This window comes from Hemiscyllium ocellatum, chromosome 5 (assembly GCF_020745735.1).
Source record: "Hemiscyllium ocellatum isolate sHemOce1 chromosome 5, sHemOce1.pat.X.cur, whole genome shotgun sequence".
NCBI lineage: Eukaryota > Metazoa > Chordata > Chondrichthyes > Orectolobiformes > Hemiscylliidae > Hemiscyllium > Hemiscyllium ocellatum.
Window position 1 is genome coordinate 62236033 of NC_083405.1, and position 26696 is coordinate 62262728.

General features: G+C 37.8%; 1 protein-coding gene across 1 annotated transcript in view; it reads left to right on the forward strand.

The window, feature by feature from the left end:
* The window catches only part of LOC132815716 (uncharacterized), a 71717-nt gene extending 46589 nt beyond the window's left edge, over window positions 1-25128 (forward strand). Inside the window, exons 11-15 of the mRNA XM_060824799.1 lie at window positions 452-479; window positions 5443-5514; window positions 10670-10771; window positions 18073-18196; window positions 21294-25128. Of these exons, the coding sequence (XP_060680782.1) occupies window positions 452-479; window positions 5443-5514; window positions 10670-10771; window positions 18073-18196; window positions 21294-21499 (532 nt within the window). The 3' untranslated portion in view covers window positions 21500-25128. The remainder of the gene's footprint in view (window positions 1-451; window positions 480-5442; window positions 5515-10669; window positions 10772-18072; window positions 18197-21293) is intronic.
* The last annotated feature ends 1568 nt before the right edge of the window (window positions 25129-26696 follow it).

Here is a 26696-nt window from a genome sequence, read left to right on the forward strand (position 1 = left end):
TCATGGTCAGGCTAACAGAATGCATATAAAATCATTGCTTCAACTGTCTGCTGAGGAATTTGCTATTTCTGTTTGCAGTTAGATGATTATATCAAACGTTCATGTTTTTAAAAAATAGCAGCTTTTTTTTCTGGGAAAAGAAAATGAGTAGTACTGTGAGAACATAGGTCAAAAGTCATATAGATGTTGCTGAGTTTGACCAAATGATTTGTCTAGTTTCTAAACTTCCTACTCTGTTTGAACTTCTGAATTGTTAAATTTAGTCAGCCATTTACACAGTGCTACATGAACAATACGCAACCAGTTTTATTATTTGTATTGAAACATTTCTATTTTTGCCTTCTGCTCTTCACTATTTAAATGTTTTTAATACTTTGTTCATTTTGTACCTGAATTAGTGAAATTGTCCCAAAGAATCAAGCTTACTAAACTTTTTCTGTTTATGCTGCAGAAAATCTGATCACCGGATGCAGAAAAAGGTAGGCCACTGTTTTATGGATCTAATAGTTGCCAACTTCTCAGAAATTGGGTGAATCCTTTCAATTCTGAAAAAGGATCATTTGGACTCAAAATGCTAACTCTCTCTACAGATACTGCCAGACCTACTAAGATTTTCCAGCAATTTCAGTTTTTGAATCATTTAAATCATTTTGTTGTTAAATTAGCCATTTTATTGAATGATACAACATAGAATTCAGTCTTTCACCCATCATAGCTGCATTGGCTTTTTTTATTTAAAAAAAGCTATCTAATTAGTTCTTCCCAGTAGTTGCCCACAACTCTATACATTTTTACTTTTCAAATATATGTGTTTCAAAGTCCTTTTTGAATGTTTCTAGTGAATTTTCCTCCTTCAGCAATTCTGCCAGTGTATTTTAGATCATCATAACTATCTGTAATTTATTTCTTCAAATATTTCCCCAGTTCTTTTTGCAGTAATATATTCTGTCAAAAACTAATAGAATTCTGAGCATTTCTATTTAAAATTTGTTAGTCTCAACTCTAAAGCATCATTATTGTCAATCTCATTTTCCAATATTTTTAAAATGTTTTTAATAGCCTTCTAAATCATGTGGTTCTCTGACTTGGGCACGTAAGTTTTCAGGTGTGATCAAGCTATGAATTATAACCGTTGAGCACAAGGTCCTTCCCTTTATGCTCAGTTATAGAGTCATAGAGATGTACAGCATGGAAACAGACCTTCTGTCCAACTCGTCCGTGCTGACCAGATATACCACTCCAATCTAGTCTCATTTGCCAGCACCCGGCCCATATCCCTTCAAATCCTTCCCATTCATATACCCATCCAGAGGTCTCTTTAAATGTTGCAATTGTGCTAACTTCCACCACTTCCTCTGGCAGCCCATTCCACACACTCACCACTCTCTGCATGAAAAAGTTGCCCTTAGGTTGCTTTCATATCTTTCACTTCGCATCCTAAATCTATGCCCTCTCGTTCTGGATTCCCACCACCCCAGGAGAGAAACTTTGTCTATTTACCCTGCCCACGCCCCTCATGATTTTATAAACCTCTATAAGATCACTCTCAGCCTCCGACGCTCCAGGGAAAACAGCCCCAGTTTATACAGCTTCTCCCTCTTGCTCAACTCCTCCAACCCTGGCAAGATCCTTGTAAATCTTTTCTGAACCCTTTCAAGTTTCACACCATCTTTCTGATAGGAAGGTGACCAGAATTGCACGCAATATTCCAAAAGTGGCCTAATTAATGTGCTGTACAGCTGCTTTTCCAAAATGCAGCACTTTGCATTTCTCTAAATTAAGCTCCCATCTGCCACTTCTCAACTCTTTGACCCATCTGATCAAGATCCCACTGTAATCAGCGGTCACCTTCTTTGCTGTCCACTACAAATCCAATTTTGGTGTCATCTGCAAACTTACTAACTATACCTCTTATGCTCACGTCCAAATAATTCATATAAATGACGAAAAGTAGAGGATCCAGCACTGATCCTTCTGGCACTCCACTGGTCACAGACCTCCAGTCTGAAAAAGAACCTCCACCACCACCCTCGGTCTTCTATCTTTGAGGCTACCTCTGTATCCAAATGGCTAGTTCTCCCTGTATTCAATGAGGTGTAACCTTGCCGACCCTTCCATTAGGCCTAGGATCAAAGCTGCTTCTGTTCACAAGGAATTAAATTTTCGTACCAGCTTTCAGAATATATCTATGTACATGTCAAGGCCTTGTTTTAAGCGTCCCATTTCAGATTGCATAGTGTTAATGCTACCATTCCTCATTTTTCCTCCAATATATATTTGGCTGGACAACTGGTTTGACATGCAGAATAATGTCAATAGCATGGGTTTAATGCCTGCATTGGCTGAGGTTATCATGAAGATCTCTGTATCTCAACCTCTCCCCTCATCTGAAGCAGGTTCAACTACCACCAGTCATATTTCTCTAATGAGAGAACAGACTTATGATCTGGTATGATGTCATTTTCATATACGTTTGCATTAAATTCCATTTGCCATATGTGTCTCTCTCACTCATTTATGGAAATCTGTTACTATCCTCTTCACTGTTAACTACATTTTCAAGATCTGTGATATCTTCAAAGTTTGAAATTATGTATGCTGTCCCAGTAAGGATGTTCCCCCTCACCCAGTGTTTCATCTGTACTATCGTTATGTTCTCCTGAAGCTTCTATTAACCATTTTACTGATATTCCAGCCGGTCTTTATTTTTGTCCAAATTGGCAGATCCCTTTTCAAGACATTAAAATTATTCATCTTTCAGTTTAGTATTTGCTTGTGATAAGTTTCCTTACCTACTGTAAACTTAATGATGTTATCCCTATTTTCCAAATGCACTCCCACTGAAATTGCCCTATCTGCCTAACTTCATTTCCTAGAAATAAATTCAGAAGTGTTTCTTTTCTTGTTGAGCTGGAAATATACGGATCAAGATGTTTGGATACAAATATCAGAAATGATTCATTGTTATTGTCCTTCATGCTGTTTTTCTTATTCTTTTCTCCATTCTTTTTGAGTAATTGAACCTCCCCACTAAACTACACTGTTTTAGAAATTTTATCAAATTTGCTTGTAGATTTCTGAATCATGTTGCAGCTATTTGATTATTCATGTTGGACAATGCTTTGCAGTCAGCAACAAAGCAGGGTGGGGAGAGCCTAGTGTGATTATTGCTAGACAGTGAGTTCTGGAGACCTGAGTTCAAATCCTGCCATGGCAGTTCGTAGAATTTGAATTCAACCAAAATCTGGAGGTCGGAGTCTAATGGTGACCATGAAACCATTGTTGATTGCCAGGAAAAAAAACCCCTCTGGTTCACTAATATCCTTTTTAGGGAAGGAAACAGCTGTCCTTACCTGGTTTGGTCTGCTTGTGACTGCAGACTCACAATATGGTTGATACTTATCTGCCCTCTGTGCATTTAGGGATGGGTAATAAATGCTGGCCTGGCCTGTGATACCTACATCCTGTGAATGAATAGAAAAAAACGGCTTGCTGATAGATCTGTTGGTTTCTGTGGTGAGAAATTCACCTTAAATGCCTTGTAGTTGTATTATAATAAACTGCTGTACTGTTTACCACGCATCCACAGCACTGCCACTTCTCAATCTCGTGAGGATGCCCAAGCATACAATCACATTAAAGGAATTAAATAGAACTCTCCATCCCAAATAGAGAAGTAAAAGCATTGACATTAATTTAACTTTGAAATATTGTTTTCCAGAGCACAATGAAGATTAGGACATGCGCAAGGGGTGAAGATAGAAATTAAATTATTCTGAAGATACATTGAATAAAGTTTGAATCTGTTGTTGTTTGCAATGTTGCTAGATAATTTCTGTCATGAATTGTGTAACCTTTAAAAACCTAGTTATGTTTTATTGAGCCGGATTTTACTTTTTAAGGGATTTGTAATGGCTTTGTAAGGGTATGAAGTTGAAATTGTCGCTGATTTTAGCGATAGCTTTATTTTTGGAGAAATCACAGCATATTCTGTCAGAACCCTGAGTGACAGAGCACAACTTTTTTCAGACTTCCATAGCTGATGTCCTGTAATTGTGGTTAATTGGAAAGGTTATAGCAAAAGCTGGCACTTAATTGCCAATAACCTCGCTTGCAAACAAAATATGACTACATCCATTTCCTCTTTTCTCCTTTAGTCAAATAAAAAGTTCTTGAATCATCAAAAACATTATCCTTTTGTAGTAATATCTGTTTGATCAATATTCCAATTCTGTTATTCTTTCCAGAAATGTCCTGTATACATTGTAGCTTTGAAATTTGAATTTTCATTACTCTCTCAGTTGAGTGAAGCCTTTATTATTGCCATTTAACATAGTTTATAACCTCGGCCTGAACTCTTCACCCTTATTGCCGTGTTCCCTATGTTTGTGTGCAAGATTTCTTCCTTCATCTGCTTTGCATCTCTTCCCTGTCTGAGCTCTCCTCTTTCTATGCATTCTAATTTCCAATTCTTAATGCAACTTGTTTCTCTTCTCTCCTTTGTCTTAGTTCCCTTTCCTCTGTCAAATTCATTTAAACTATCTTCCCTGAAGAGCAACAGTTTCTTCACCAGACTCCAAGAAGTGGATGCTGGTTTTATCATGTATACCCATCTCAGAAACCTTGTTAACTAATTTTTGTTATCAGGGAAATTTCTGTCATGAATCATATAACCTTTTAAAGACCAGTTATGCTTGATTGAGCAAGGTATTTGTAGCGGTGTTACAGGGACCTGAACTCCCTTGAACAAAGTTAATATTAGACAAAATCTGCTGTTCTAAGCTGCTACCTGTGTTTGCTCAATGCCTGAAGAAACCTAATGCAGAATCTGCATGGAACTTGATTAAAATTGAATTTACGTTTCTGCTAGGAAATGAAACACTTTCACATTTATAGTATCCTGTACCGATATCAAGATCTTTTGTAACTTTTTTTTTGTTCTCTGTTTTGAAGATCTGCTTAAGAGATTTTAAAAGTTCTTTTAAAAACTTTTCTGTATCATAATTACAACACATGTAATGCGTTTATTTGTAATATATGTTTTACGTTTGAATTAGAATTTTTTTTAAACCATCCATGAAAGTAGCAGCAGTATTGAGAAAAGGTTCTTCAAATAGAAACTGTTACTTGTTCTGCTGATTTCGTTCTCCTGTGGATGATACTATTTTGGAAGGGAATGTGTCTCTTTTGAAGTGTAGAATATAAATGTAAGAATTTACTTTTCTTTATATTTTGAAAGACGTTCATTGGGCTATTTCGTTGGACGGTTTGGGCAAATAAACCAACTACTGAAAATATAACAGAGTTGATGTCCAGGTCTCTTTCAAACCTACTTTTGTACCAGTTGTTCTTCCAACTTGTAATGAACATTAAATATATGTTCAATGATAATTATTTATACAGCAATTGTGAACTCATGAGTTTTCTTTTTCCATCTTGAAGGGTGATTATTCCCAGCCACCACGTTTTCCTGATGTGATTGATAGTAAAAGAAAGAAGCTTTATAACTATTTGGTGAGTTTGAATTCAGTTTGCCTGTCATTAATAAAGTTCAGTAGAGAGCTGAAGCTAACTTGCTATAATTAAAAATACAAACTTTTAAAAATAATATTGTAGCAATATAACACTTGTTGTAATGTTTAGCTTATTTATGTCACAACTGTTACAGTGCAGAAGGAGGCCATTTTGTCTGTTGTGCCTATGTTACCTATCCAAATGAGCTCCTTATTCCTGTCGTCTTCCAGCAACCCTACACATTGTTCCATTTCAACTATCTAATTCCTTTATGAATGCCTAAATTGAACCACACTGTCAGCCAGTGCATTCCGGAACCTAACCATGGCTGTATGATAAGGTTTTCCACACATCATTTTTGCTTCTTTTATTAATTACTTCAAAGTTGTGTGTTTTCATTCTCAATTATTTCACAAATGGGAACATTTCTCCTTCCCTACTCTGTCCAGACCCCTCAGAATTTTGAACACTTCAACCAGGTCCCCTATGAGCCTTCTCTTCTCCATGAAAAGCAATTCAACTTCTTTAGCCTGTCTTCACAACTGAAATTCCTAATGCCTGGAGCCATTACAGTAAATCTCTCCTTTGCTTTCTCCAGTGCCCTTGCATTTTTCTAACTATGTCATCCAAAATTGGATGAAATACTCAGCTCTTGAGGCAGATTAGAGTCTTGTGTAAATTCAATATTACCTCCTTGCTCCTCTATGCTACGCCGATATGAATCGAGCACAGGAATTATTGTTTCCTGTTGCTATTCTCTCAACAAGTCCTGCCTTGCTTTATGACTTATGCACACACAGATCCAGGTCCCTCTGCTGCTGCACCCACTTCAGAGTTGTATTTGTTATTTTATATTATTTTATGTTCTTCCTACCAAATTTTATCATCTCTCACTTCTCCAATATGAACTTATCCAACAACAATGCAAACTTCTCTTATGTCCCTCCTCACAGTTAATGGTTGCAACAAAAGACTCCATCTGAATAGTTTTGCATTCCGATTTTTAAACTTCTCAATGAAAACTTATGGATTATAATCAATATGAATTATTGTTTCCTTGTCAAATGTAGACTTCAGAGTGTTGAAGAGTCAACTGTCTTTCCAACTGTTTCTGATACTGGTTTAGTTTCTTAGAGAAGTACACCACTTGCTTTTCTATCCTTGTCTGGCATCCTCTTGAGTAGAACCACGTGAAAGCAGTCACACTCTTGGATGTCAGTGAAGGGCCCTTGCAGGAAGTTGGAATGGTCAATCCTGTCAAAGGCTGCAACCAGGTCAAGAAGGAAATGTCTACCTTTGTCACTGTCAGGAGAATATCGTTGTGACTTAGCTGTTTGGTCCTGTAGCAAACTGGGAAATCTCCTAGAAACATGGAGTTCTGGAAAAGATGGGAACACATTTGGGAGATGACAGTTAAATAGATCCAAGCCAGATAGTGAAATACGAAACAAGACAATTCTGTTCCTTAATAGTCCTTAAGTGGTCTGGCTGCTAGCCCTGCAGTGTTGCTGTAACTAGTGAATCATCTGCACCAGTTCTTCTACTTCTCAATTGGTTGTTGCAGTGCCACATGCCCAAAATATTCCAATATCTATAGGGTCTCCAGCATGACTTTCTTTTGTTGGAGGTTGCTTCCCATGTTTTTTTAATTTCTCAGTGCTTCCAGTCACTTTTCAGTTGCTGGATAGTTAATTCAATAATTTCCCTGCTGCTTTCTCTTGCTGTTGAAGCTTCCCCAGTGATCTCTCCTGCAGCTGGGTCTTTATTTCATTGTCGCCATCTGTTATTGTAGTGGTTGTCTTAGAAGAGGATAAGCGTTCAACATTGCTCAAGAAAAGTCTCTGGTCTTTTTAAAATCACCTGTTTCTTCAGCATATGCTGAATTATTTAAGCTCTTAGACTTAGAATGACATCTACACAATAGCATCTCGCTTCAATCTCCATTGCGATTTCTTACATTATTATTAACAGCTTATTAATACTTACTGCAGAATTAATGTTTACTTCTAAAATAAGTAAATTGCAGTCTTATTTTCCTAATTGCAATCCCACATGTCTCAGCTGACTCTCTTTATAATCTTTTTCAAGACATTATTTCGAATAAACTGGAGGGGCAACGTAATAAAAGACTATTTTAAGAAAACTTTGATTGAAATTATATTTTAGGGAGGGGGGCCCTCATGCACTCCAGCTCCTGTTATGTTCATTGATCACAGAATGCTTGAAGTGTACTCTAAAGCCATGTTGGCAGAAGAGTAACCATAAAAGGGAGGCAGGCAATAGGATCAGACAACCATTCCACAAACTGCTATTGGCCATAGAGGTCTTGTAGAGAGATCGCTGATCTGCTGGCACTATGCAGACAGACTCCTCCTCTTCAGCAGGTGGCCAAAGATCAGAAGGTTAGGGTTGAAGTGGAGGCAAACATAAGGAGCTCCCTGAAAAAGACGAACTATGGCCTGCACAGTTTAGGGAATGCTAGATAACTAAAGAAATTGAGGGTTTGGTTAAGAAAAAGAAGGAAGCATATGTAAGGTATAGACAGGATAGATCGAGTGAATCCTTAGAAGAGTATAAAGAAAGAAGGAGTATACTTAAGAGGGAAATCAGGAGGGCAAAAAGGTGACATGAGATAGCTTTGGCAAATACGATTAAGGAGAATCCAAAGAGTTTTTACAAATCTATTAAGGACAAAAGGGTATCGAGGGAGACAATAGGGCTGCTCAAAAATCAGCAAGGCGGCCTTTGTGTGGAGCCACAGAAAATGGGGGAGATACTAAATGAATATTTTGCATCAGTATTTACTGTGGAAAAGGATATGGAAGATTATATATTGTAGCGAAATAGATGGTGACATCTTGCAAAATGTCCAGATTACAGAGGAGCAAGTGCTGGATTCTTGAAATGGTTAAAAGTGGATAAATCCCCAGGACCTGATCAGGTGTACCCGAGAACTCTGTGGGAAGCTAAAAAAGTGATTGCTGGGCCTCTTGCTGAGATATTTGTATCATTGATAGTCACAGGTGAGGTGCCGGAAGACTGGAGTTGGCAAACGTGGTGCCACTGTTTAAGAAGGGCGGTAAAGACAAGCCAGTGAACTATAGTCCGGTGAGCCTGACCTCGGTGGTGGGCAAGTTGTTGGAGCGAATCCTGAGGGACAGGATGTGCATGTATTTGGAAAGGCAAGGACTGATTCGGGATAGTCAACATGGCCTTGTGCGTAGGAAAGCATGTCTCACAAACTTGATTGAGTTTTTTGAAGAAGTAACAAAGAAGATTGATGAGGGCCGAGCAGTAGATGTGATCTATATGGACTCCAGTAAGGCATTCGACAAGGCTCCCCATGGGAGACTGATTAGCAAGGTTAGATGTCATGGAATACAGGGAGAACTACCATTTGGATGCAGAACTGACTCAAAGGTAGAAGACAGGGTGGTGGTGGAGGGTTGTTTTTCAGACTGAAGGCCTGTGACCAGTGGAGTGCCACAAGGATCGTTGCTGGGCCCGCTACTTTTTGTCATTTACATAAATGATTTGGATGCGAGCATAAGAGGTAGAGTTAGTAAGTTTGCAGATGACACCAAAATTGGAGATGTAGTGGACAGCGAAGAGGGTTACCTCAGATTACAACAGGATCTGGACCAGATGGGCCAATGGGCTGAGAAGTGACAGGTGGAGTTTAATTCAGATAAATGTGAGGTGCTGCATTTTGGGAACTTATACACTTAATGGTAAGGTCCGAGGGAGTGTTGCTGAACAAAGAGACCTTGGAGTGCAGGTTCATAGCTCCTTGAAAGTGGAGTCTCAGGTAAATAGGATTGTGAAGGCAGCGTTTGGTATGCTTTCCTTTATTGGACAGACTATCGAGTACAGGAGTTGGGAGGCCATGTTGCAGCTGTACATGACATTGCTTAGGCCACTATTGGAATATTGCATGCAATTCTGGTCTTCCTATCGGAAAGATGTTGTGAAACTTGAAAGGGTTCAGAAAAGATTTACAAGGATGTTGGCAGGGTTGGTGGATCTGAGCTACAGGGAGAGGCTGAACAGGCTGGAACTGTTTTCCCTGGAGCGTCGGAGGCTGAGGGGTAACCTTATAGAGGTTTACAAAATTATGAGGGGCATGGATAGGATAAATAGACAAAGTCTTTTCCCTGGGAATGGGGAGTCCAGAATGAGAGGACATAGGTTTAGGATGAGAGGGGAAAGATATAAAAGAGACCGAAGGGGCAATTTTTTCATGCAGAAGGTGGTACGTGTTTGGAATGAGCAGCCAGAGGATATGGCGGAGGTTGGTACAATTGCAAAATTAAGAGGCATTTGGATGGGTATATGAATAGGAAGGGTTTGGAGGAATATGGGCCGGGTGCTGACAGGTGGGACTAGATTGAGTTAGGATAGCTGGTCGGCATGGACAGGTTGGACCGAAGGGTTTGTTTCCATGCTGTACATCTCTATGACTCCATATGGAGCCCATGAACTATCTTAATCTCCTCTGGTTCAGAACTGATGAATGCAACATGCTAAATGCCAGATCCATGATTGTAAAGGGAAAGGACTCCTGTGTAATGACGTCTTTTGTGCTGCCCCATGTTTTTGGCTTTCCTGAGTCAAGGAAGTTTTGGAAAATTGAAACAAATGCATCTGTTATCTCTGCATCCATTTCTTTCAAGATGCTCGGATGAAGTCCATCAATTTCTGGTGACCTGTCAGACTTTCAATTGAATAATTTTCGCAGCATCCTTGCCCTGGTAAATGTACTTGTAAGTTTTTCCTTGCCTTGCAGTGCATTATTTACAAGTATTTCTGCTCTGTTTTTGTGTCTTCTGCAGTGAAGGCATGCACAATTTCTGTTCAATGTGTCTGCCATTTCCTAATTTCCTTATGTGTATTGATTTAGACATTGTAGGTTTAGAATAAATTTAAATCAACAATCTCTTTGAAGTGTTACACTCAGCCTGGTGAATGGCATTTCAGGTGATAGTATTTCTGAAAAAGAAGCTGAGCACTTACACCAGTGGGAGGAAGTCACATTTTGATTACTGTGACTAGTTCTGGTTCCTGAATTCCCAACTGTACAAGAAATTGTTTCAAAGTTGAATAATTTATTATTCCTGAGTGAAGTGGGGAAATGTAATTTTGTGTTTATTTACAGCAAAGCTTTCAGATAAAAAGTGAAGATGATGCAAGTTTTGTTCTGAAGGTTACAAAGGCTTTCAAAGATGCATTGATCAGTTATTACCAAAAGAAGGAATCTGTGAGTATTTTGAAATTATTCTAATGGATAATCTATGAATGGCAATCATTAAGGTGTCTCTTCCAAGTTGTGGTCTGTTTTTACAGCAGTTGCTGTTTCTGTTGTCAGTGGCAATATGTGATTTGCTTTGTAGTTTGAGTGTTGAATTTTAATTTCTGGCAATTGATTTCAGCATTTTTGCTCTACACCAATGCTGCAACTACGCATGGTTAACCTCAATGCAGCCACCAAGAACAATCTGCTGTGTTCTCATCCAGTAATTGGAATGAGCTTCATCAGAACTAAAATGCCATTCATAAACAACATTTCCTTCAAGTTGTGGAGCTGCATGGCAACATCTGGCCATGCGCAGCAAATAGAAGTTAGAATGAAGAAGCAACATCAATGCTTTGGCATGTGGCATTAAATTCAATGTTTAATGTCTATACTTTATCTCTAAGCTTTCGAGCACAGAAGAAGGCTTTTTGATATATTGTGCCATTTTCCAGCACCTGGCTCGTAGCGATGTATGATGTGGCCTCTCAAATGCTTATCTAAATGCTTCTGCAATGTCTTGAGGGTCCCTAACTCTACTGTTTTAGATAGTGAGTTCCCCCAGATGATGATTTTTTTTCATCATATCCCCTCCAGGCTACCTGCTCCATAATTTAAAACTTAGTCCCTTGGTTATTGGTCCCTCCATAAAAGTGATATATTTCTTCCTAACTGTCCTATCTGTGCCCATTCATAACTTTGTACACTTCAGTCAGGCGCCTCCTCAGCTTCTCTGCCTGAAGGAAAACAACGGCAAGTTATCTTGTCTCTTCCATTTTGTTAATTCATAGGTCCTACTTTAAGCATATGACACAAGTTCTTATTGCAAGGTTTGTGAAGGTTTGTAGCTCAGGTTGAGGTTTAGGGTGTAGGTTTGCTCGCTGGGCTGTAGGTTTGATATCCAGATGTTTCATTACCTGGCTAGGTAACATCATCAATGGCGACCTCCAAGTGAAGTGAAGTTGTCTCCTGCTTTCTATTTATATGTTTGTCCTGGATGGGGTTCCCGGGGTTTGTGGTGATGTCATTTCCTGTTCGTTTTCTGAGGGGTTGATAGATGGTATCTGGATCTATGTGTTTGTTTGTGACGTTGTGGTTGGAGTGCCAGGCCTCGAGGAATTCTCTGGCATGTCTTTGCATAGCCTGTCCCAGGATAGATGTGTTGTCCCAGTCGAAATGGTGGTTTCTTTCATCCATATGTAGGGCTACGAGGGAGAGAGGGTCGTGTCTTTTTGTAGCTAACTGGTGTTCTTGTATCCTGGTGGCTAACTTGCTTCCTGTTTGTCCTACGTAATGTTTGTGGCAGTCTTTGCATGGAATTTTGTAGATGACGTTGGTTTTGTCCATGGGTTGTACTGGGTCTTTTAAGTTTGTTAGCATTTGTTTGAGAATGTTGGTGGGTTTGTGTGCCACTAGGATTCCGAGGGGTCTCCGTAGTCTGGCTGTCATTTCTTCTGAACGGTAATGCAAAGACTAGAACAAACAGCCCTACCAACCATCAAACCAAAAATCTGGGCCCGCCATGTAGATGACACCTTTGTCATCACAAAATGAAACAAGGTAGAAGAGACATTTAACATCAACAACAACACCCTCACAGGCATAAAGTTCACCTGAGGAAGAAACCGACAACAAACTCGCATTCCTGGTCGTCACAGTTGGAAAAAAAGGACAACGGAGAACTACAAACCTGCATATACAGAAAACTGACAAATACTGACCAAATATTTAACTGCACCAGCAACCTTCCCAATACACAAATGAAGCTGTACCAGAACACTATTCCAACGAGCCACCACACACTGCAGCACAGACGAACTTCGGAAAACAGAGGAGAACCACTTATACAACGTATTCAAGAAGAACGGATACTCAAAAAATATAGTCCACAGATTCCTCAGGAACAAACCACGACAAGCAGATCAAACACAGCCAGAAGTCCTAACCACCTTACCATACATCAAAGAAGTCTCAGAAATGACAGCCAAACTACTAAGACCTCTCAGAATCCCAGTAGCACACAAACCCACCAACATTCTCAAACAAAGGCGAACAAACTGCCACAAACACTACGTAGGACAAACAGGAAGAAAGTTAGCCACCAGGATACAAGAACACCAGCTAGCTACAAAAAGACACGACCCTCTCTCCCTCGTAGCCCTACATATGGATGAAAGAAACCACCATTTCGACTGGGACAACACATCTATCCTGGGACAGGCTAAGCAAAGACATGCCAGAGAATTCCTTGAGGCCTGGCACTCCAACCACAACGTCATAAACAAACACATAGATCCAGATACCATCTATCAACCCCTCAGAAAACGAACAGGAAATGACATCACCACAAACCCCGGGAACCCCATCCAGGACAAACATATAAATAGAAAGCAGGAGAGCTTCACTTGGAGGTCGCCACTGATGATGATGCCTAGCCAGGTAATGAAACGTATGGATACCAAACCTACAGTTCAGCGAGCAAACCTACACCCTAAACAAGTTCTTATGATTGAATGTTTATTGTTCCCATATGCACAGAGCTCAGTTAATGATCACAGTGTGCTTGTAGCTGAATGATACCACTTAAGTTTAACACCAATTTAATGTGAGTTTATTGATGCTTCTCTAATCCAATACAAGCAGCCTTAAATGTTTAATGGCAGTTGTGAGGTAAGTATTTTGATCTAATATGCTGCTTTTGATTCGGTTAGCATTCATAGTTTAATTAAAAGGTAATTAGCAACAACTGGTCAATAATTCCTTTTACCTTTTGGAATGAAGAAGATTTGAAAAATCTTATGATAAAAAGCAGTACATTATTGGTGTTCCATTTATATTGATCAATTTCAAATTTCAGTCACAAGTGGTTTTATTTAATATTGCCTCCCACTTGCAGATTTACAGCATCCTCAGTTTTTTTTTGTTTTCTGACCTTCTCTTTACTACTGGCTGTGATTCACTCCTGGATTTGGATTGAGATATTGGACTCCTTGTGGCTGTGGTTTAGCCTTTGGCATCCATCTGCAACCAACTTATGCCAATAGATGGAGTTTGGTCAATCTAATAGCAATACTATAAACTTTATTTGAACCGGCACCACTCGATAAACTGGCAAAATATATATACTTCAAAGACCAAAAATTTGTTGTATCATAGTGATCTCTGCAATGTCCAAGGAGTCAGTTGAAGGTGGAAACTTGTGAGAGCTTCCAAGTGAGAAAGCTGGCTGCCAGTAACTTATTAAACGCAAAGTTGCATTCTCATTTAAGTGATTTATGCTGTGAATAAAGTATAACAGTGATGTGTATACCCCCGCATTATATTTCTGTTATTTAGCTTCTGTTTTTACAATGATTACGTGGACCTCTTGATCAACTGGTACATTCCTGGTCCCACAGGTACTGGTTAATAAAAGGTTTGCTGTTTTAAAAAATATTTAAAAATGATTGTGTGATGCATTTCACTTTGTTGATTATTTCAGCGAGGAGTGCAGTGTTGCGCAGGTATGATACAGTATCTCAACATTGTTTTCTTGGGATCTTTCTTACCCAGTAAAAACAAACTCTGACTTTAATGTTAATTCTTATGGTAAACCACACTTCGCTTAAAGTCACAATTTTCAATTTCCCCAAAGAATAGGAAATTTGATATACCAAGTATTGTATCTTTTTACAATCACTATGTCAAAGCTGGAAAGAAGTATTAATGGCTCTAGCACTGCAAAGTACAGAAGAATTGGTTTGAGGTGGATGAAATAAGTACTGTTTCCAGACTGTCATCAACTACATTGCATCAAAATTGTGATGGCCCCAACTCTGTTTCTAAAATTATGAACTTGATTGTCTTATGTAAAAATTCAGAATAGCTGTTTCTAGCATGTATGAATAAAATGTCCAATTTTTATTAAATGCTTTTTATTAAATGATTTTGCCGTGTAATCCTATGTAATGAGCAGGTCTTCCATCAGTCTGATGGAATCAGTTTTTTGTTGTTTTGTGTGCATCTGTTTTGCGCACTCTTCCATTCTTGACAAATGAATGACCATAATACAATGTAAGAGAAAATACACCAAGACACAGCTCTTCCTTTAAGAAGTTTTCACAACAGGACAACTTGCAACTGAATGGATTCTGTATATGTCAAATTTTCCAAAATCTGTCAGCACTGAAACTTTGTTATTAATTCTTAATACAACAAATCAGCTTGGTACACATTCTGAAATGTACTTTGTGCCAGGTGTAAAATCAAATCAGATTTGATTTCCTGCCTTATGAAAGGAATCCTTCCATACTAACTGGAATTAAAAGATGAAGAAGTTTTGGAAATGCTTCATCGGTTTTTGGCTGGGAGTCTTTGTCCTGTGTTCAGTTCTAAAGATGTTATTACCTGGCACTTCTTCTCAGTTGAGATATTAATACCAACTGTATCAGATCTCTGTTTCTATTGTCATCTCCTTGAAATCACTTGCTAAGATAAAACTTGTGCCAACTAATCCCTTAGTGTGCAGACTATTTCTTTCTGCACAATTATATGGATTGTTTCAGAACTGATGATCATTACTATTTTAGTAACCTTAGCCAACGCAGGTAACTTAGATACTTTTAAACAATACCAGTTCTTAAGATTGCTTCATGGAACATTAAGATAAATATTCATGTTTCTTTTAGCTTTATCTTACTCCACCAGCAGAGCCAATTTTCCAGTGGTAGACTGAAGGCCCTTTGCTTGAGCTCAATGGAAAGAATGTAGCTTTTCTTTCTGTAATGTATGGAGAAGATGATGTTGCTTGGTATGTAATACTTCCAGGCATAATGTTGCTTTTTTTTAAGATTAGTCCAATCTGGTAAATATCAACAGCCCTTTTCTTTCATCTCAATCATTGCAGTTATGATATGTCTTCTAAATTCCAGTTGAGGTTCTTGAGTAGGTGTTACTGGTGCTTTAATCTCTTGCAATCATTAAGCTTGCTGCAAATGACTAAAATACAGCAATAAAATTTATCCCTATTTTTGGACTGAATTATCATGCAATTATTTTAGCGTAAAGGATGAAAGAAAATGCATATGTTATGCATTGCCATACATAATGTAAAAATGCTTCCTTTCCAAGAAATTATTTGAAGGGGTTGTGACATACAACTAGCAGCCATTTTGTACAACACAGTTTCACCACAAAGACAATAATCTCAATGACCTGATGCAGTTTCTTCCTACTCAGTGCTCAAAAGAAAACATTTGGCAAATTCTGCATTTCACAAAGTGTAACGCAATTTGAACATTGACCGTAACAGAATGTTCATGAGGATAGCACTTGTGATGGTCACATTCTTCTAGGTGTGCTGTTGTGGAAGTCTGTATCGTATGCTCAATCTTGGAACGGGATTTGAACTTGGAATATTCTAACAGTCCTCCCATTCATTCAAGTGAGATGGCAGCTGGAAGGGTATGCATTATCGTTCTGAATTCAGAAGCAAACTTTTGCAAGAATCTTAATGTGCAGCAGAGAAGAGCAGCCAGTTTTTGAATTTGGTTCGAGAATGATTAGGAAACAACCCATATTCTGCCCAGGTTCAATTTAACTGTGCCCGATGGAAGGAGGTTTCCCGATTTTTACTTTGGCTTACCAAGAACTTATCTCAAGTGGTTCTTTTGTCGGGCTATACACATTGCTCTTGGTTTCAGTCGAGTTCCTTTGTTCTTTTAACATCTCTACAACTTTATGCAAGTTATTTGTTTCCCTCCACTGTCACCAGAATGTTTCAAACTGCTGCTGCTGCTCTAAAATTCAAACTAGTTCTTTTAAACATTTAGGAGAAGTAAGATGGTTATCGTCGTTCTTGGGAATATAATCTTAAATAAGCTTGTTGATACGTTACAGTTGGATGAACTTTCTCAATCTGGTTCCTTTTTTCTGCTTGAAGGTATATCATGAAGTGGAATTAGTTGACATAAATCTTGAGTAGACCTGAAAAATGGCGAACTTTTCTGTCAGTTCATTTTACTGTTGATGCCCATTCTGATTTGCAGTGCTGATGTTAAAATGATCCACACCAGATACAATTTCTGCACGTCGAATAGCTGTCGTGTTAACTATTTTAATTTATTGTAACAAAAACAACTAAGCTAAATTTGATGTCCTTTACTCTAAAATTGCCCGTTGTAATTAAGCACCCAATCACGTACCTCATGCTAATGTGGAATATGGCTTACTAAAGTTTAAATTTCAAACAAGTATGGGCTAGTATATCCCAATCTTCAAAATATTATTTGTTTCATTTATCTTTTCTCCACTTAAACTTTGGTGAACAGAAGACAATCTTTTCTTTCATATCAGTGAGTTTTTGGTTCTTGATAATTCTGTTCATAATCTCATGGTTGATTTATGTGAGGCAATTGTATTGGATACTTTTGAGTATTCTATTAAAGCTTTCACTCCTGGCCAATGATACTTTACAGAACAACCGAGGAGTCCAATGAATCTTACAAAGCTATCATGTGCAAAAGAAGTTTCATATGGTTAGTTGAAACTTAATATCTTTAGAACTCTTATTGTTTGTAGGAACTCCTGCCAGAGAGAAAGAAAATGCTGAATAAAATTAGCGTTTACTGCAGTACTTTACAGGTATTGTTGTTGAACTCCAGATAACTCGAGTCATTCACAAGCTAAATTGACTCCCAAATAATTTTTCAAAAATATGCTCATCTTGAGCAAGTGGAGAGTTGTATACTGTGATGATTTCATCAACTCCTCCTTTGCTTTTCGAACAGAACTGCTGCTACTTTCTACCTTGTTCTCTCTATGCAGAGTCTTGAAACAGAATAGGAAATTTGTCTCAATTTTTTATATTTGTTCTCCCATTGATGTATTGATCACACTACAAACTGGATCTTTCAAAGACGTCTTTTGGAAGAAAACCTTTTATTTTGAAATTTTCGCTTCAGTTTTTGTTGATAATTCCACAATTAGCTTTATTTCAACTAAATTGAATAAAGAACTTTTGAAAATCAGTACTGCTTGGGATGTGTTTTTATTTATTTCATTGAACTCAAGTTTCATATTCTGATCTCAAATTGACGGATAATCCCAGTGAACTTTATTTACTGTCAGCCTAAAATGCTTCGACATTTTAAATTGTAATAAATAAATTAGACTAGGTTTCTTCTTTTGGGAAAAAAAATGTTCTTATGCTTTGTTTATAACTAAACAGTGTCTAAATAGTTCTTGCTGTATCCCATTTCAAACCTTTTTTCCCTTGCCCAACCTCAAAGGACCCAGTCATGAGAGCTACATTGGATCAAAGAACTGCAAGATCCACCGGTACACCAGATGACTATTCCAGATATAATCCTGATGCATCAGCTTCTGCAGTACGAGGCTCAGAAAGCCCCAGAGGTAATTCAGATTTGAAAATTATCAGCAGCATCTCTATTTACAGGTGCCATTAGACAAACCATATTACCTCTTACCTCACTGGTTTCATTGCATTAAGTGTGGTTGACCAATTGAGGATGTTATCTGAAATTTAGCTTGGATTTTAAGGTAAGTAGGATAGTAGCAATTGTAATAGACAGCATCTGAAGCTATGATCAAAAGTCATTTCTATGCTGGATCATAAATTCAGGTTCTTATAATTAGCTGGGACTTGATCTGCCTTAGTCAACCTAGTCCAACCTTTGGATTAGTTTCAGAAATGCTATCTGAAGGGCATTTTTCTACACTTGAACCTGTGCTCCTCTCTGCCGTATCAGTTTGGTTCAAGGTCATGGACCCAACACGGGGATCCACATTGTGCAAGAAACAGCTGACAAAAGCTACACTAATCAGTTGCTTTTGTAGATTAGCTGATCTTGGGTGAACATTCAGTTGCCTGAAATCCATATATTTATCCATGACGGGTTTACTTTGCCTTGGGAATAACTGCTCCTAGTGGATTTGAAGCTGAGTTTCCACCTGCAAAATTTGCCCTCTACACCCTGCAGTTGGAGTGAATCTTGTTTTTTCATAATTTGAAAGCCTCAATGTTAAATCATGTAGAGGCTATAGAGGCACCACCATCATCAATGGGTCCCAATATCTTTAAAAACTCCACAGCAATATTACATGCTGCAATGATCGTGGGTACATCAGCTGCTGAAGATCCATCGTTTTTCATGCCAATTTGATTGTATCTTGGGGGACAGCTGCTGTTACTGGACTTGAAGTTGTACTTTCAGCTACAAAATCTTCCCATTCCAGCATCAAATTGGAATGTGCAAGAGCTTCACTGGTTCTTTCAGACAAAATTGTTGAAGCCATGCACACAAGCAGTACCAGCTGTTGGAAGCACTATGATCATACTCGAGCAATTCCATACATTTTTGTTGCAATCATCAAAATACTCTAACCTAACAGAATGCTATCTTCTGTATCAAGGAAGAAGACCATTTCTTCATGACACGGGAGTTTTCTCAGCCTTTTGTGTCAAATTTCTTGAGCTTTAGTGAAGAAATGGTTTCAACCTTGTATCACTTTCACATCAAGAGAGTGTTGTCAGTGACATTCTGTGGTAGTCAGGTACTGATTGCATTCTGTGATGTCAGGGATTGTATAGAATCATAGACTGACATTTTTGAAGGTTTCATGAGTTGTCCTTCTCCACTTGCCTTCAAATGCATGGAGCCAGATTGTGTTCCTGCAGGACTTTTTTTCTGGCCAGCTTCGGAGTGTCAGCACCACCTAACGTTATCAGGATTAAGCAGTGCAGAGAGATCGCAAATCTGTTTTGAGTTCCACTTTTCTGGAGCTCATCAAGGAAGCACAAAAGTACCTTTTACATAATGATAATTGGGAGAAGGTAATGGTGCTTGTGATTTTCTGCATTTGCTGAGGCAGGGTTTTCCAAGTCCTGTGTCTCTTGATACTGAGTGCATTTAATCAAGATGCCTCTTTAAACAATCTGTAGGTTTGCTATAGTTTGTTAAACTATAATAATTATATCAAGATCCTCTGAAAAATGGTGTTTGACAGTCAGCAGAAGTCACTAATTTGAATAAGATGCAATCCGTGAGGAGCATAGAGCACTCTGGAAACGTTCCAGTTCCCTTTTACTTCTAATTCATGAATTTTTATAAATTTGTTCCATTGCAAGCTTGAACTACTAGCTACTGAACACATTCCCCAAATGTTTTTCGTCCATCTGAAAAGTTAATACGCTAGTGCATACTTCTTATTCAGAATCATCATGCTGTATATTGATATTTGAAGTCAACTAAAATACATTTGAAGGCATCCATTTATGACTGAAACTGAAATTCAGTTGGCCCTTTTTTGGCTAGTTCCTTGCACTTCAAATGCGCTTATGCATCTGTCAATTGTTACCAAAGGTTTGATTATTTGACCAAGAACTGGTAACTTGGGACACTTCAGAGACTATTCAACACAAGCCTAAAGTCCACCACATAATGGTGAACCTACTTTGAAGAAAGGATTCTCTTTCACTAGTTTTAAATGCCCTCACTTCAACTGAAATGTGTGCTAAGAAAATGGAACATTCTTTTTGTTCTAGAGCACTCTGGACTGGTGCAGTGGCGTGCCTACTACTTTTTAAATTTAAAGCCTGTGATTGAGTCAGAGACACCAATGCTGCAGGTTTCTCTCTCAAATATTAAATGAGCATTCTGATGGTGTGGCACTGGTGAGTAAAGGGTGAAACATAGTAAGTTAATTACACCTTTCACCCTAAAGATCTGCTTCAAGGACAGAAGAATAGTATTCTTCCTGCACCTGTTGCTGGTAATTTCCAAGGGCAGAGACGTAGACCTATCCTCAACCAAAGGAAATCAGAACAAATATTTCAAGATCAAAGTGCTTGAGGACCGCTGGTCTCATAGTCACTGCACCCTGAGGGATTTAGCCTCAAAGATCTACCCAACGATGGCCAAATATTTGTGCCACTAAATGTTACCACCATCCAAGAATACTGCTCAAAATCACAGCTTTTAAATTCAGTGGGTTGAATGCATATTCCTAACTCAGGAACTGCTTCAACCAGATCTGCATACAAGTGCAAGATGTCAATATAAATAGAACTATGTTCTGATCTGAACTTTTCTAAGCTAGCCAGTAATTGGACTTATCTCTTTCCTCTAGATAGGCTTTGTATGGCAGAGAACTGATGAAAACAACAACACATAATTCTTGATATAGCATGTGGAATTTGTTTCTATTAATCAGTTTTCACATTGTGTGGTGTTTCAGATTTGGTTTGTCATTTTGATACTTGTAGCTGTCAAATCTTGGAAACTTTAGTTTATTTACCATTGGTCAGATATAAATGCTTCCTTCACCATTGAATTAAAAATGCAATCTGTTGTGCTTAATGCTACCTTGCGTTGCTTGCTCTATAATAGGATCTTTTGGTAGTGTCTTTCTATAATTTTTTCAGACTTGGCATCACAATCCATGTTTATTGTAACAAAATCTATTCATGTTCTATTTTAATTTTTTTTAGGTGGCTATGATTGGAAACAGGATACATTGGCAACAGACGTGAGGCAATCATTTGACTCCTCATCATATCTATCCTCTTCTGCTGCCAGAGATTTTGCAATGTATCCCTCTTCAGGCAGGGACTATTCGTCAGATGACAAATCTGGGAGTCAGTATATGAACTGGGGCACAAGTGTAAACTCAGCCAATACGTATTTTGGTCGCTAAATTCATTGCAAGGGTGTATAAAGAGAATAAAGGATGGTTGAGCACTGTGTTCTGAATGCAGCAGAGCTATAGCAGAGCACAAACCAATCTTTTATTGTACATCTTTATTCAGTATCTAGTATCTTCTTCTCTCACCTTCCATTTATTTTTATTTATGTTGTGTCCTTTTTGTATTTGTTTCTGAAATGGGCACCATATCTTTTAAAAAGGTAATGACTGCAAATCTAACCCATGCTCAATTCAACTGAAATTCAATGAAATAATATACCACTGGACCCCACCCACATGTAGTGCTTTAATAGCTTGCATTCTTTTCTCATCAAACACTAATGTGTACAGAAATTGATGCCCTCAAAACCTTGTTTCAGAAGTGCAGTGTTATTTTTATTTCCCAAGTTTCTCTGTTCATCTTGTAAGTGCAGGAACTAGCATTCATTGATGGAAGACCCACATTATCTGTTGACAGTTAGACCAAGATGGACATCATAGAAGCTTCATCCTGTCCATGGAAGTCAGGAAGTGTACTTGTAAGAAGGTATTATTGATAGATTGGAATGGGAACCCTGGATGCCAACATTCCTATACTGGAGGGATATTAAGCAATTGTTGGAGATGAGATTAATCATTTGTGTAGTGACCTTTATTTCAGTCCAACACCATATGTTATATTTACTCAAATTAAATGAGAGAGCTTTTCTATAATTCTGTACTCCTCATGAGTTTATACATATAATGCAACCAGCAGTTATATGCATAAGCCAATTAGAGATCATTTAACTTGCATCTGGTATTTTAATGTTCAATTCCAATGGTAAGAATTTTTCAAACAAATTAGTCATAAACTAGAAGATAACTATATCATCCCCCAATGACGGAAAGCTTTAGAGACTGCTGTTTTATTCAATAACAGTGGCGTTATAACATTCAGCTCATTATCCCAGTTTAAGTTGCTTTGACACATGCCAGTAGGTAATATAATGTGGAGAAAGGAAGGATGGGGAAACTAGATTTGAGCTAGTATTGATATAGAAAAAAATGCCCCTACTCTGAAATTGTCGACTGGGAAGCCTGAAAAAGGAAAAGTTATATTTATAATACTTCCTTAAAAGAAAAGCTTTTCCTTAACCAATGTTGACTTGCCTGACAAGTATGCAATTGTTAAAGATGACCATTGATGCACCAGTTCATGGACTTTGGTTTGGTCGACATTTTAAGCAAAATAATGACTACAGATGAGTTTCATGCTACTTTAATCGACAGTCAAATTTAATGCACAGTAAGTAATGCAAAAATGTAGCCAAGTTAGACAATCTGTCTAAATCTACAGGTTTATCAACATCTTATTTTTCTTGCTACTTAAATAGCATACAATGAATTATAAATTGTCCTTTACAACAATTTTTGAATTTGTTGGTGGGGAAATGCTGCATGTTTATTTGGGTGAGTGTGGCTTCTTCATTTTGAGAAACCTCCTCAATATATTCAGAGAAGTATAGAAAGACAGTTTCTAGATGACTTATTGAGCGTATTGCTGTGTTATTTCTAATATGGAATAAATATTGGAGACTAGAGCCACTTGCGCTTTAGGCAAATTCCTTTGGAATTTTTGTTAATGTTGTTTGATTAGCTTGATTACCACTTTAAAAACTTAAGTTTGAAATAGGAGTTCTTGAATACCCAACAGAAATTTCCTTCAGCCGACTATATTATTACATGCAAGTGTTTGTTAACTGTTGTTTGAATACTGCATTTTCCCTGTAGCTTTTAAATTATGCATTTTATGCATTACATCTACAGCTTGTAGGAAATGTTTAATACTGGACAATAGAATTGGAGTAATCTGTCTACTTTGGAGTAGATAAGTAGTGAGAGTTTTGTTATATTAATACAAACGTTTTTATCATCTTAGATTTGCAACTGTGATTTTTGGCCTGTAAATCTGTTTCGGTTCCAATCATTTGGCATTAATTTAAATTTGTGTGCATTTACAATTCAAAGTTTTATGCATAAGTAAATTATGTTCTTGAGAATAATGGTACTGTTTTGCAAACTGTAATTAAACAGTATTTCCATCATTTAAACTATATACATGTAGAAAAAAGCTTTCCATACTTGAGACCTGATGAACAGAGCATTTAAAAATGCATTTTGTTTTCCATTCACACTTGCAACCAAAGTACTTTAATGATGATGCAAGTGGGTCCACTTACTGCTTAGTCAATTATTCTTCCATGTACAGTAACAAGGTTCCAAGTTCTGTTCTAAGTCAGTGTTGAGTTATCCAGCCTTAATTAGGGCACCATAATCAATTGTGGCATCCATCAGTTAGGAGGGAAATATTGACAGAGGTTCCTGTTCCTGGTCACGGTTCAAGGATTCTTGCTGAAGTGTTTGCACAACAGAATTGACTTTGGTCAGAGCTAATCTCATATGAAGTGTCTTCCTGCAGTTGATTCATTTGCTGATGATCACTGTAAAGACTTGTATGTATAATGACTAATTGAGTTGCTAATAAGCAGCCATGAATTATGAGGATGGAACAGAATAAAATTACAGAAGAGGTTTTAAAAAATACAGTATTTTGTATCTCTAAGCCTTGTGCTCTAGTAAACAGACAACTGAGGAAGAATGCATTCTATATTACAGCGCAAAATTGAAGTAAGTTGGTGTTGAAGTAATTGGTTGGAGCGAATTAGATCTTATGGTATGATCTGAGTTGGGCAAATTTTAGAACAAAGGTGCTATCCTTTGCCACAAAACAGTCAACACATTAATGAATTAGATGTTTTGGGTCACACGTGAAATCAGGATTGTTTTCGGGATCTAAAGTATATTTGGCTTGTAGTTATGGAGTTATCCAGGCAAACTGTTAGAGCAGGAAAACTCATCAATGAAATGTTAGTTTCTTCACAGATTGAAATTGCTATTAAATGTCAATACTTGTATCGTAAAATATAAGACACCCTGTAGTAATTTCCCCATAGGTGCACTCTACATTGGTATATAACTGAAGTGAGGGAAAAAATTCAAAATGACATGGACTTTTTTTATAACTAGGCCAGTTTTCAATAGGCATGTTGTATTCTGTGGCCAAGTCAACAATTTGTGATGTGACATGTACCTGAAGGTCATGAAATCTAAATGGTATCCTCTGAATTAACTTAGCATAGGATATTAGATCATAAAAATATCTTCTTAGGTACATTGGAATTTTTCTCCTTGTTTGGAAAGTTTTTTGGAGATTAATTATTTTTACTTTCATACTTCATATCTTTCCAACTGAGTATTGTGATTGCAGTTATGATCAAATTGTCTAGAGAACTTCTTTTTGCTGTTATTTTTGCATTGATTGCACGGCTAAGTGGAACGAATGCTATTTTCGGTGAAGAATGATGAATGTCATTTTGTGAAAATTGTACATTTACTATCCTTTTAAAAAGTTTTGACGCTAAGCAATAGTAATGCTCAAAATGTAAAACTGTAGGAGAGGTGATCTATGTTCTGAGCTTTATTTCTAAAATTTTTGAAAAGTTTGAATGTGTTTCATCATTGTCTAAATAATTTGTGTTTTTGCTTATTTCTTTCTGTGACTATAAAAGGAATCAAAATAAATAGAAAATTGAACATTGTATACAGAACATTTTCTCTTTTTCTCAGTCTGTAGTTAAGTAAATATTTGGCATTTCAAATCTCTCAGGAGAGCTGGAAAGACGCAAAGCTATTATTGATCTTTTTTGCAAAACAAAACAAAACATTGTTCCCTTATCAAGAATTAATAAACATCAATAGTTTCAGGAATAAAAATGAAAAGTTGGAAGTCAGCTATAATGTTAGACACTGTTACTCCATATTCCTAAATGTATAGTTCTTAATTCCACAAATTATTATAAATTCTTCTGGTGGTGTGGGTAAATAGCCTGGCAAATTACAATCTCTCAATTCAGTCTTTTTCATTTGGGCTGAGCTCTGCTCTTTCGTGCATGGTTTAGTTGTGTGCGTCCTTCTCAACACTGCTCCAAAGAGAGACCTGTTAGCGTATTCATGGCCACCTGTCAGACTTACTATAGACCACAGTCTCTTTTCAGAACAAAGTATGTTCAAGTACTTCTTTATTGCATACCAGCCCCAATCTTCCCTTCCTTCTTGGATAAATATTTATTTACTGGACTTTTGAAAACTTTATTTTTCAATCCCAATTGCTTATCATTCAACCCTTAAACTCTCTCCTTGCAAATAATTATTGTCTGGTGTTTACTGATGTGAATGTTACTTTAAACTTAACTGTCCAAATTATGAATATTGACCAAGTTAGTGGGTTTTGAGAAGATTTCTAGCTCAGGTTGAGGTTCTGGATATAAGTTTGCTGGCTGAGCTGGAAGGTTCGTTTTCAGATGTTTCGTCACCACATAGTGAGCCACCAGTGAAGCACTAATGGTATTAGATTAGACTTAGTGTGGAAACAGGCCCTTCGGCCCAACAAGTCCACACCGACCCGCCGAAGCGCAACCCACCCATACCCCTACATTTACCCCTTACCTAACACTACGGGCAATTTAGCTTGGCCAATTCACCTGACCCGCACATCTTTGGACTGTGGGAGGAAACCGGAGCACCCGGAGGAAACCCACGCAGACACGGGGAGAACGTGCAAACTCCACACAGTCAGTCGCCTGAGTCGGGAATTGAACCCGGGTCTACAGGCGCTGTGAGGCAGCAGTGCTAACCACTGTGCCACCGTATGGCCCACTTTTTATTATGTGTTTAGGTTTCCTTGGGTTGTTGATGTCATTTCCTGTTCTTTTCCTCAGTGGGTGATCAATGGGATCCAAGTCAATGTATTTGTTGATAGAGTTCCAGTTGGAGTGCCTTACTTCGAGGAATTCTCACGTATGTCTCTATTTGGCTTGAACTAGGATGGATGTGTTGTCATAATCAAAGTAGTGTTCTTCCTCACCTGCAAGTAAAGATACTAGTGAGAGTGGGTCATGTCTTTTTGTGGCTAGTTGATGTTTATGTATCCTGGTGGCTAGTTTTCTGCCTATTTGTCCAGTGTAGTGTTTGTTACAGTTCTTGCAAGGTACTTTATAAATGACATTAGTTTTGCTTGTTGTCTGTACAGGGTCTTTCAAGTTCATGAGCTGCTGTTTTAGTGTGTCGGTGGGTTTGTGGGCTACCATAGTGCCAAGAGGTCTGAGTA